This window comes from Aedes albopictus, chromosome 3 (assembly GCF_035046485.1).
Source record: "Aedes albopictus strain Foshan chromosome 3, AalbF5, whole genome shotgun sequence".
Lineage (NCBI taxonomy): Eukaryota > Metazoa > Arthropoda > Insecta > Diptera > Culicidae > Aedes > Aedes albopictus.
In genome coordinates, this window is record NC_085138.1 from 24,348,796 (window position 1) to 24,362,125 (window position 13,330).

The window sequence follows — 13,330 nt, forward strand, 5'->3', positions numbered from 1 at the left end:
TGGACATTTTGGAATCGGTTTACCGATTTCCGTAATCTAGTTCCGGAGCAAAGTTTTGGAAATGGCTCAATACTGTCATATGGAATTTCAAACATCGCGGTTTTAAAAATACACCATTGTGTGCTAGTTTTGCGCTGTATGGAATACTTCTGGCTATTTTGGAACCGACAATCTGGTTACCGGGAATTTGATTCTAACGGTTCCGGGTTCCATTTTTTGAATGTGAACGAAACAGAAACTTGCGGCACCTCGAATTTCATGGTTTTTCAAGATACATCACTCTGAGCTGTTTTTGTGTTATCCAAAATATATCCTCCTGGTTGTTTTTCAAGGACTTCTCCATGGATTTCTCGAGGTATACCTCTATCGATTCTTCCAATGAATTCTCTAGGTATTCCTTCATGGAAGTATCCCGATGTTTCTTCAATAAACTTCTCTTGGGATTGTACAGGCATCCCTGAAGTTGACATTTTTGCAGTGATTCCTCCAGCAATCCCTCCTAGGATTATTCTAGAAATTCCTACTATGATACCTCCCGCAATTCTTCTAGGGATTTCTCTCGAGATTTATATTGTTTTTTTCAGGAATTCTTGAAGTGAAGTGTTAGTGAAGTTATTAAAGACAATTTTCCTGTGATTCTTCCAGAAGTTTCTCCGGCGATTCCTCCAGGAACCCCTTCAAAGATTTTGGTCTGGGATTTCTCAAGAAATTCCTCATGGGATTCCTCCACGAACTCGCTTCGACCTACCTCCAAGAATTGATTGCCTGCGATTCCTTCAGGGACTCTTTCATGGATTTCTACAGAATACTTCTAAAGATTCTTCCAGGGATTTCTCTAGGCATCCCTCCTGGTATATGTTCAAAGAACATCTTTTAGGATTCCTCCAAGCATTCCCTATGGGATTTTACAAGAGATTTCTCTAGTAATACTTACAAGTCTTTAGAAAAATCACTAGAAGTATCACCAGAGCAGGATATGAAAAACGGATCACGCCGAAAAACAAACGCTTTGTCCTAAGCGGTGCATGTTGGTAACAAAGGCGCTCCGCAACAAGCGCATGTCAGGTGATGAGAGCAATAAAACAAACACCACTTGCCGTGCATGTGCTGATATTCCGTCTTTTCTGCTGAAATTTTCGACCCACATAACCGAATTCACTCTTGCATACCTCAAAGTCAAGTTTCAGTAGTAAAACAATGCGAAAATCATGATGTGAATAGAACGAGACAAATATTCCTACCATTTTTGTTATGAACAAACTCGGGAGCGATCTTTGTCATTATCTGCTAACGAAAATACAAAGCGTTGTATCCTAGGAAGACTACTCGAAAGAAACCCAGCAAGAATGTTAAGAGAAATCTATAGAGGGATTTCTGCAGGTATCACAGTAAAACTTCCTGAAGGGGTCATAGAAAATATTCCTGAAAGAATCACAGTAGGAATCACTTGTTGAATCCCAGCTGGAGCTCTAGGAGGAATTCCATGGGATATTTTCGGAGAAATCCTAAGTTTCTGAAGTAATTCCTCGAGGAAACACCAAAGGAACTTCTGGAAGATACGTAGAAAGATTGCGTTGAATCATTCCATGAGGTTTTTAAGGAACCCCAAGAGAAATTATAAGAATAAACCCTAGAAAAATTAGGTATTACAGTAAGAATTTCTGGATGATTCCTGGGAGAAATTGCTCGAAGAGCCACAGCAGGATTCGTTTTGATGAATCCAGCTAGAACTCCTTCAGAAAAGCCAAGAGAAGCTCCTGGAGGATTTCCATGAGAAATTTGTGGGGGAATCCTGGGATAAAATCAAAGCTTTTCCAGAAGTTCTTCCGGTGATTGCTCCAGGAACGTCTTCAGAGATTTTATTCAGGAATTGCAGCTGGGATCCCTTAACTCGGGAGTGGTCGCGTCGTGTACTGAGTACACGCGCCATGAAAAAATGCACGCTTATGGTATACAGCGTGAGCATGGCGTCGCTGCAGGTAGTCGAAGACGCGACTGCTCGAGCGTTGAGCAATTGCAACTGTGGATCTGCCAACAAATCCTCCTAGGACTCCTTCAAAAGTTCTTGTCTTCATTTGTACCTTCAGGAGTTCTTCTAGGAATTTCTCTAGAGATTTCTTGTGGGATTTATTCAGGAATATTTGCTGGGATTCTTCAAGGCAATATTTTGATCATTCTACAAAAAGTTCCTCCGGTGATTCCTCTAGGAATTCATTCAGAGATTTTATTGCGAGATTCCTTCATTAATTTCTCATGGGATTCCTCCAGGAGCTCCTCGTGACCTTCCTCCAGAAATTTCTGCTTGAATTCATCAAGCAACTCTTCCTGCGGTTTCTCCAACTATTTTTGCTAGGACTCTTTCAGAAATTATAACCGTTAAACTTCTAAAATTCAGCTACGGATTCTTCTAGATCTTGGCTTTTTTCTGAGATGCCAGGCAACCCTCCTGGAATTCTTGCCGTAATTTCTTCGGTTGTTCTTCCAAGGATTTCTCCAAGGAATCATCCAGGAATTCTTCCAGAGATTTTATTCAATTTTTTTTCCAGAAACTCCTTATGAAATACCTGCAGAAACTCCTCAATCAACTTCTCCTGCGGTTCTTACAACAATTCCTCTCTCAGAAATTTAAACTATGGTACCTCCAGGAGTTCTTCTAGTGAGATTTTATCCTGGCATTCTTGCTGGATTACATCCGGACATCTTCATGAGATTTTTTCAGCAATTCCTCCTGTGATTTCTTTATGGCGTTCTCTAAGAGTTCCTACTTCTACCAGTTCTTCCAGGGTCTTCTCTAGATATCCAGATATTTTTTTCTATGAATTTTTCTTTGGATTCCTCCAGGAATTCTTGATGGGGTTTCTTTAGAAAGTCCTGCTTAGTTTCCTTCAGCAATTCCTCCTAAAACTTCTGCTGAAATTTATACAACGATAAATCCCAGAATCCTTCTAAGCATTCCTTCAGAGATTTTTCTTAAGATCCCGAGTAACATTTCAAGTTTTATGCTGTACGATTAGCAGTTTACATCGCCAATTTTATAAAACTGGCAATAAAACCAGCTATTCCATGAAAACCTTATGACAACCGCTATAAGAACGTCTTCCAGCCAAGTGGACCACTCTTAATGTGGTTTTCGAAGAAACATTAAGAGCACCAATAACTATGCAATAAAACAAGCATGTCGTTCATTTTTGGTTGGAACAACTTTGACATTCAGTATTTAATCATCCGTGTGATAAATTGTAAACAAACACATGTTTACTGCAAAATTATTGTAGAATCCATTTTTTCGAAGCCCAAAGTGAATAAGTTAAAAAGTACACATTAAGATTCTGATGTTCCAGCTCAGTAAATTTTTCACTGAATTCAGTATTTTTCCATCTTTTTACTGAGTTCTCAACAGCAGATTTATCTCGGTACACTCGTTAATAGTATTTACCATTCACCAGTCATGATATCTACCGTGCATCAGTAACTTTTGACAGTCAATTAGCTGAGCTCGGAAACTCATTTACAGAATATCAGCAAAAGAAACAACCGAGCGTACCGAGATAAATCTGCTGTTGAAAACTCAGTAAAAAGATGGAAAAAATACCGAGCTGATCTTAGTGTGTATGTGACTCAGTGGTGATTTCTGGCGCAGAGAAATATGTGCGGAAGAAATTTTGTGGGTTATTTTCGGAAAATAGGTGCAGAAAATAAGTGCACCTACCAATAAATGCGATTTTGGTGAAAATTAATGATTCAGAAAAAAGTGAGTGATTATTTTGCATCTATTTTCCAAAAATAAGATTTTCCCAAATGTGGACACATGCAAGCTTGTCGTATCAAGCGTCGATTCGTCAAGGTATGTATTATTTGATTGAATTTTGAGATTTCCTGCTCAGCAGAAGTTCCGAGATTCAACATGGCAGCAGCAAATTATCGAGAAAAAAGTACGCTGGACCATACACCGTGTCCAATAAGTTCTCATACAAAATACAAATTTGGAAAATATAATTTTATTTCACATCTGTGATTCATATTTTTAAAATGAATACATGTATTGAAGGACCACATAATACTGATTATATAAAGCAAACGGATAAGAATAACTTTATTTTCTATTTGTTTTTATAAGCCTAGCAGTACACTTCTGTTTTCTGAAATCCGTTTGTTCTGGCACGCAAGAAAACTGTTCGAAAAGTTTCTCATTCTACGGTGGCTAAATAGAGTCCATAAGGTTAAATTTTGTGCTTTTATCGCAAGTATTGTACCAAATGGATATACTAAGGCTGAAAAGTACAATTTTGGTGATGATATGGTGAGAAATTTGCTAGTAAGCTCCACTTGAGGTGATTCTCTTGAAAATGATCGTTATATTAAAGATAAACATCATAATACGTCAATTTTGGTCAAAATTTAACACAATAGGAATACAAGTACGTTTTGAAGTGAGAATGGTGTGAATCAACAAGATGAGATACAACCATGCTTCTTTAACACAACAAATCTTATCAAAACAGGTAAATGGACATTTTTGTTTAACTCATGTTTTATTTTGTACAAAATAAAATGGCTTCATTCTCCACCAATACAGAGTCTCATATTTTTTCTCGATTGGTCATAGTTACTACTAGCTATGGCGAGGACAGGAACCTAATTTGTTTCAACTTTAAACCGTTACTCGTTAAAATGTGACGAAACACCAAAGAAATGGCGTGCGTGCCAGCTGAAATGGATTTACGACACATAAGCCATCAGCAGACAAGGATAAAGGACAGTTATTTCCAAAACATATGCTGCATTTGGTCAATGTTAGTTGGCCTTCCAATAAATAAATTTACTTAGAAAATACTAATTACAGATGTGAAAATAATTCAATTTGATTTTGTATGAGAACTTATTGGACACGGTGTATATCTACTGTCTCTTCGCCATAACCACAATATGTGCAATTGATCGTACGATTACTACATTAAAAACTCAATAAAGCAATCTTTGGTTTTCGCTATTTTTATGAGATTTATTAAATCATTGAATGAACTTTTTTCAAAATACAAATTTGAGATCTACGTATTATGAATCAATTAATATCCGAGTGCTTATAGATTTGATGCATGATTTCGGTTAGCGTTACTTTTGGCCATCTCATATTACATTGTGCATTTGCCAACCTCATTTTAACGCAGTGATTACTCCTTTGTGGTTTATTTTGAAGAACTCTTAACAACTGTAATAAAACCTTTAATAAATCAAATAGGTCGCTGCGTTGGCAAGTTTTGTGAAATTTTTATTAACACTTTATAGCACGCTTTTGGAACACAAAAAAACTTTTACCAATGGATTTGTCGATGGCCGTTATAAACATTTCATAAAACTAAAAAAATCCAGATAGCTCTGAAAATGTTACTTGGGTATCGATTAACGTATTTAGACTTTTTATTGTATGGTATTCTCAATTTTATTCAATTATTTTACTACAAGGAGCTACTAATAGCACCACCATTGGTACGTTTACCCTAATATGGCATCATTCCATCTTAACAGGATTCTGAGATGCAGGAAATTGAATATTTTTGACAATGACGTCAATCATATTCGCCGTTTTTAGATAGCTCTTAGCCTGTTGAAAAAATTTCCGGAAGACAATATTGCCGTTGTACGAAGTATGTGGCAAATTTTAGTACTTCAAAATAATCCGGAGCTAGGCTAGGACCCAAATTAGAAAAGTTTTTTGGAACGTTTCATCGTAATTCGATGGAAAAAAGTTTTGAACGTGTTTGTGCTTTTTCAAAAGTGAAAAATGATTGTTGGCTGGATGATGTTTATATGGAGGCTTTCCACGGACCAGCACGAATCCATTTTAATCGATGTTTTTAATTTACTTGATATTTTTGTATACTATTCCTTTTCATGTGAGAAACCATTTTTTCATATCAAAAGTTCATATTTTGTCTCGACTAACTTTCAAATAGGGCCTATGAAAAAATGGAACACAAGCAAATAAAAAATTATAACACGGAAACGGCTTGTTCGATCGGAAAGGTGTCTTCAGCAAAGTTGTAGAATAATATATGGCGGCTCTCAGAAAAATACACATTGAAAAATTTATTTAGTTTTTCTTCTGAAAAAACTGAGTTTTGTTACTAAAAATTAAATATCTCAAAAAGTTATTTTTTTACCTTCGTGTTTTTTTGTGAGAATAAAGTTCATTCTGTTAGCTATCATCTGTAAAATTTTTATAGTGGTAAAAAAATGTACAAAAAAGTTACGGCACTTTGAACATTTTTGGTTGCGTGTTTTTTTAGAGTGCATGACGAATTTCCCGCAAACTAGATTTTGGGGTTGGCAGCACCCTCTCAGATTTCAATGGAATTGTGTAGGTATGAAGACTATGTACTTGTTTTTTTTAAATTTATCTACACTAATATTTGAAAAGGGCTTAAGTTTTTGACTTTTTTATTTATACCAATATAACTTAAAAATAACATGACCTGCAAAAAAGTGTGGTATGTGTGACTTTAAGGAATTTGTGTAAACTTTCAAGTAAAAAATTAAAATATTGAAAAAACGATCACGCTAAAAAAAGTTAAAAAATAAATTGAAGTCAATTTGGAATACATGCCCATTTGCGAAATTAAATTAATCCTATTTCGGAGAACCAAACCCCACACCAACCAATAAGAATAGAATTCAAAATGGATCAAAGTAATTAAATTGCTATTATCTAAATCTAACCCAACACAAAATGTTTTTTTTTTGAGTCAAACCAATTTTTGGGTATTTTTATACGTGGATTTTCACATATTGATATTGAACATAGCTTTACATGTTTCAATTATAAATCTATCCAATACAAAGAATATACCTAATTTAGGATTCTCTTTTGAACCAGAACACCAGATTTGTTACACAGAAATTCAGAACATCAACCAGAAGTCGAATTTCAACTTAAAAGTTTTCTTATTCATAAGAGAATAAAATAAATACCTACTTTGCATTAGATAGACTTGTGATTTAAACATATGGAGCTATGTTTAATTTAATATCTGTAAAAAACGCCCTGGATAAAATCTTTTGTTTTCTACCGAAGAGAAACACGCAAAATGATGACATGCAGTATTTGTTGTTAGGAACCGTCCATTAAAGACGTAGCATTTTAGAGGAAGTTTATGATATTTCTAGGAGCCTTCTATTAGGTATAGGAGAATATACTTTAAGAGGGGAGGAGCTGTCAAAAATGTTCTACTAATGCTACCGTGATTTCGAATGCAGCGATATGGTCAAACTCAAACATTACAGAATCCTTGAAAAAGGTCCAATAAGGACCGAAACGTCGGGTTAAGAAACCATATAGTTCTTTTTGATTGACCAAATTAGACTGAATTGCCAATTAAAGATATCATCCAACGTACAGTCGATCACCCAAAGAAAGTCAAACTCAAAGCAATAAACAAGTACGACCATGATTCTCATCAGTCAACGAGATTGAAACTTTTACTACAAATCATTTTATTGCAATAGGTAAATATCATTTAAAATAAAAAAACCAATAATTTTGCTTTCGGGATGAAATTGATCAGTAAATGAAATACCTTTGCATGTGCCAAAAATATGTTTTGCACCTGAATTAACAACCCCAAAATGCGAAATGCTGCGCAAAAGTTTAACGAGTTTTCTCAATTTTTAATTATTCAAGTTTTAAATTTAATAAATTTCATGAAAACGCCTTAAAGTATGCACTTTTCATACTGAAAAAGTGATTACTTCCGAAAAGTGCAATTTTATGTATAAATTTGAATATATATAAAATTTTTGATTATGAAATCGTGTTTAGCAAATACTTGGCAGCTAAAAGCATCCATTCGAATATTCATTACATGTGCGATACAGCCACGGTAACAAAAGTTTGAAAGGGTATTTGAGGTTCGCCAAACACGCAATTACGGAAAATATTGAATTTAATACAGAAATATGTGACTAATTGACTGTAAAACATGTAACTCATCATTCAATAATCCTTTAGCCGGATGATGGTCATTTTCTACAAATTGTTTTAAGTTTAAAGCAATATTTTTAACAAATGAACATGACCCTCACGTCGATCAATTTCACCCCACTGATCAGTTTCACCCGAAATCACGGTACCTCAGAAATGCTTTTCTTCAAAAGTGCGCATCTTGCGATATATGGCAAAATTTTCAATAATTACAAAAATGTCATGTTTTGCAAATTGAAATAATTTTTCTTATTTGCATTTTTTTTACTTTTAAAGCGTATTGACATTTTTCAATGTTATGAAAGTTCACATGATTATCTAAAAGTCACCCATACATAACTTTTTTGTAGGTAATGTCATTTTTAAGTTATATTGAGTAAAAAACGGTCAAATACTTTAGACCTTTTCAAATACTAGTCTAGGTAAATAAAAAAAAAAAAACAACGTATGCAATCTTGCTTTAAAATACGTCTTTAAAGCTAAGAAATTCCATCGGATTCTGAGATAGTTTTGCCAAACCCCTACGGCGAGTTTGCGTGAACTCGTCATACACTCTAAAAAACACACAACCGAAAATGTTCAAAGTGCCATAACTTTTTTGTACATTTTTTTACCATTATGAAATTTCTACAGATGGTAGCTAACAGAATGAACTTTATTCTCACAAAATATCACGAAGGTAAAAAAATAACTTTTTGAGATATTTAATTTTTAGTAACAAAATTCAGTTTTTTTAGAAGAAAAACTAAATAATTTTTTCAATGTGTATTTTTCTGAGAGCCACCATTTATTAATCTACAACTTCGCCGAAGACAGTTTTCCGATCAAACAAGCAGTTTCAGAGATATGATTTTTCATTTGCATGTGTTCCATTTTTTCATAGGCCCTATTTGAAAGTTAGTCGAGACTCAATAAAAAGTTTTAATATGAAAAAATAGTTATTTATATTTATTAGAACAGCTGTGCAAAATTTTATGCAAATCAAAAATGCAAAATTAAAAAAAATGGATTTTTTTCGTGCTGCTTCGTGGAAAGCCTCTATGGTTTTTTTTTTGCTGACGGCAGTGTTGCCATATTTGAACTTTTTTTTATGATTTTTTTTATTTTTCTATAAAAACCGTTTTTAATATTTAAATATTTTGCAACAGTTGCAGAAGAGTCTAAACAAATGGTAACTTATAGAAGCTGACTAATATGTTGCTTTTTGATGCTTTGTGTTTGAAAATTGTCATTTGTAAATCTGTTAACCTTAAATAACAACTAAATCTATTATATATTTTTCTTGAATTTTGCATACAAATTTAAAGGCACACATCTAACGAAGGAAGCTCCGAACCAAGCCACACTTGTTTATCCTGGCTTTGCTCACTTGGAAAAAGAGGCAGCTTTTCTAAATCGTGTGCATTTGCATACGAATTTTTAAGATTGGTGCTCTTGAAAACGTGAGTTGGGATCCAAGTCGGCCATTGTGGCAGCCATATTTGTATTTTCTGATGTTTCTTCTTAAAGGGCTTCCTTTGCTTGGTATGTTTAAGTTACATTACACTTGTAGCACGACCATATAGACTTTTTAAAATGTCATTACCGTAAAATGTTAGATCATAGTCCATTCTCTAAACAAATTTCGCAAGTAAACGTATTTTATCCCACTACCCCCACATACTTCATGAGCATTTGGTTGAATTCAATATTAGCGCTTATGGTTTCCACAAACCAGAATTTGATATTTACAATTCAGATGGGTCAGGGGTGTTGATACGATGTGGCTGATAAGAACCTAAAATGGGTGGTGGGAGAATTGACGGAAAAATTATAATTACTAAAATTGGATAAAAGCCGGGCCCACCAGGTTGCGTTGCGTTGCGTTGCGGTGTGAGCGAGGTAGCGCATTGCAGTGCCCGCTCTAATGGTTGGTTAATTGAGCTCGGTCGATGCTGCAGCAGTAATTTTGGAATCGGCGCGGTTCGACGAATCGTATCGCGTATCCCATTACTGCAGTTAATGAGCGAGCTGGATGGTAACGACTGATGATGGCGTGGATGATGGCTTATCGTGTGTAGGTAGATTTGAATCGGAACTGGGAGCTATTCCGGTGAAATGCGTGTTGAATGGGATGTGAATGATGAGTGTTTCGATATTTGTAATTTTTGACTTTGAATTCTGCTTACCACATAGACTGGCTGTATCGTCAAATGGAAGATACTGTTCATGACCCGCTGAAAGAAGTCCATATCGTCGGTCAACGGCCGATAGAACACCGGAGTCACCGAGTACGGTCCTGGGTTGCCTGCCATCGCCATTGTTCCCGTGTAGAAGCCCACCGTGTTGATGTACATGTAAGGCGCGCCCAATCGGTACGCCAAACTCAGGGCACACTCCGGATAGGCTCCGTCCAAGATGAGCAGGTCAAACTTACGCCCCAAAAGGTCCATGGTTTCCTTGTCTTCGAGGGTGGCGTCGCAAGCCTATGAGATTGATTCAAAATAGAAAATCGGTGCAATTGTAAATAAGTTGTTGGAGTACTTCTGTAACCTACCTGCCACGAATACCGAAAGACGTCCCATAGTGAAAGGGGTAGGTCACCCCTCATCCGGGCGCCCAGCAGATCCCAGTTGGTGTAGTTTCTGATGAATTCCACCAGCCCGGATGGGGTGACTTCCTGGAGGCCATTGAAGGAAAAATCCGCCGGAAAGCCACTGAGAAACGTGATGTTGTGACCCCTGAAATGGAGAAAGAGGAATGGGAAAAACTAAGTACAGTGAGTCGTTGAAACTATAGCATAGTTATGGGGGCAAAATGTAAAAATGCTCATTCACAATTAGTGAGAGGATCAGAAACAGAGAAATTATATAAATTAATGGCATATTTTTTGAGCGAACATTGTTTCATTCCCATTAGTGTTTACAATTCGTTTGATTTTCCCTGCAAGCGTTCATAACTCCAGGGACCAAACTAATCTCCTGATAATGGCCGTGAAAAAGTCAGTTAGTTGTTCGTTACATTGCATTGCAAGAAAAAATGGCCTTGGTGGCTACCGGATGACACCGCGCTTTGAACGGGATTAGAGGCATTTTTGTTCCTGGTGCAGACCGTGAAAACGGTTACACACACAAATCGGATTATGGCAATTATCCGATCGTTTCTACGTTTTCCCGCAGCCAAAGTTCACTCCTTGCTAGTTCTAGTTCCCGGAATCGTGATGTAAGGACTGTTCATTAAAGAAAGTGGACATCTGTTTACCAATAGTTTAGAGTTAAAACTAAACAAAAAAATGTGAACTTTTGCTCATTGTGTAAAAACATTGTTCACTTTGGCAACACACTCAAAGAAAACGGAAAAAAGTGAGAAATTTCGAGCGATATGTTGGATTAGCTTAGCGACTAGCAGATTAATTCTGCACAAATGGTGTTCCAAAAAGTTGTCGTTTCGAGAATTGGCATACTAGTACACTTCCGGGAGGCATACTAGTCCCGACAGTCTTCCGGGAGAAAAAGCGCCGCCTGGAAGAAGCGGAGTGCGAGGAAATGGAACTGCTGTGCCGTTCACAGGAAACACGCAAGTTCTACCAGAAGCTCAACGCATCCCGCAAAGGCTACGTGCCGCAAGCCGAAATATGCAGGGATAAGGAAGGGAGCCTCCTGACGGACAAACGTGAGGTGATCGAAAGGTGGAAGCAGCACTTCGACGAGCACCTGAATGGCGAAGAGAATGTAGGCACGGAGGACCAAGGCAGCGGAGGAAATGACTATGTTGGTGCAGCAGAGGACGGGAACGAACCAACTCCCACACTGAGGGAAGTTAAGGATGCCATCCACCAGCTCAAAAACAACAAAGCGGCTGGTAAGGACGGTATCGCAGCAGAACTCATCAAGATGGGCCCGGAAAAGTTGGCCACCTGTCTGCACCAGTTAGTAGTCAAGATCTGGGAAACCGAACAGCTACCGGAGGAGTGGAAGGAAGGGATAATCTGTCCCATCCACAAGAAAGGCGACAAGTTAATGTGTGAGAACTTTCGAGCGATCACCATTTTGAATGCCGCCTATAAAGTGCTATCCCAGATCATCTTCCGTCGTCTTTCACCTAAAGTAAATGAGTTCGTGGGAAGTTACCAAGCCGGTTTCATCGACGGCCGGTCGACAACGGACCAGATCTTCACCGTACGGCAAATCCTCCAGAAATGCCGTGAATACCAGGTCCCAACGCATCACCTGTTCATCGACTTCAAAGCGGCATACGACAGTATCGACCGCACAGAGCTATGGAAAATTATGGACGAGAACAGCTTTCCCGGGAAGCTGACTAGACTGATAAGAGCAACGATGGACGGTGTGCAGAACAGCGTAAGGATTTCAGGTGAGCTATCCAGTTCATTTGAATCTCGACGGGGACTACGACAAGGTGATGGACTTTCCCGCCTACTATTCAACATCGCCCTGGAAGATGTTATGCGACGAGCCGGGCTCAACAGCCGGGGTACGATCTTCACGAAATCCAGCCAATTTGTCTGTTTTGCGGATGACATGGATATTATTGCCAGAACATTTGGAACGGTGGCAGAACAGTACACCCGCCTGAAACGTGAAGCAGCAAAGGTCGGACTGGTGGTGAATGCGGCTAAGACAAAGTACATGCTGGTAGGTGGAACTGAGCGAGACAGGACAAGCCTTGGCAGCAATGTTACGATAGACGGGGATACTTTCGAAGTGGTAGAAGAATTCGTCTACCTCGGTTCCTTGCTAACGGCTGACAATAACGTGAGCCGTGAAATACGAAGGCGCATCATCAGTGGAAGTCGTGCCTACTATGGGCTCCAGAAGAAACTGCGGTCAAAAAAGATTCACCCCTGCACCAAATGTACCATGTACAAGATGTTAATAAGACCGGTGGTTCTCTACGGACACGAGACATGGACGATGCTCGAGGAGGACCTGCAAGCACTCGGAGTTTTCGAGCGACGGGTGCTAAGGACGATCTTCGGCGGTGTGCAGGAGAACGGTGTGTGGCGGAGAATGATGAACCACGAGCTCGCTGCACTTTACGGCGAACACAGTATCCAGAAAGTGGCCAAAGCTGGAAGGATACGGTGGGCAGGGCATGTTGCAAGAATGCCGGACAACAACCCTGCAAAGTTGGTGTTTGCTAACCATCCGGTTAGTACAAGAAGGCGTGGAGCGCAGAGAGCACGATGGGCGGACCAGGTGGAGCGTGATCTGGCGAGTGTTGGGCGTGACCGAGGATGGAGAGCTGCAGCTGCAAATCGAGTATTATGGCGGCAAATTGTTGATTCAGTATTATCATGAATTTTATGTGAACTAAATAAATGAAATAATACACTTCCGGGACCGCAATTTT

The 13,330-nt window shown here is 38.1% G+C and overlaps 1 protein-coding gene across 5 annotated transcripts in view; it reads right to left on the minus strand.

Moving 5' to 3' along the window:
- Nucleotides 1-13,330, minus strand: part of LOC109418392 (UDP-glucosyltransferase 2) — a 740,033-nt gene that overhangs the window by 32,596 nt on the left and 694,107 nt on the right. For all 5 annotated transcript variants that reach the window (XM_062859323.1, XM_062859321.1, XM_062859322.1 and 2 more), the window contains exons 4-5: nucleotides 10,515-10,698; nucleotides 10,147-10,443 (exon numbers count right to left, since the gene is read on the minus strand). In XM_062859323.1, the coding sequence (XP_062715307.1) occupies nucleotides 10,147-10,443; nucleotides 10,515-10,698 (481 nt within the window). The remainder of the gene's footprint in view (nucleotides 1-10,146; nucleotides 10,444-10,514; nucleotides 10,699-13,330) is intronic.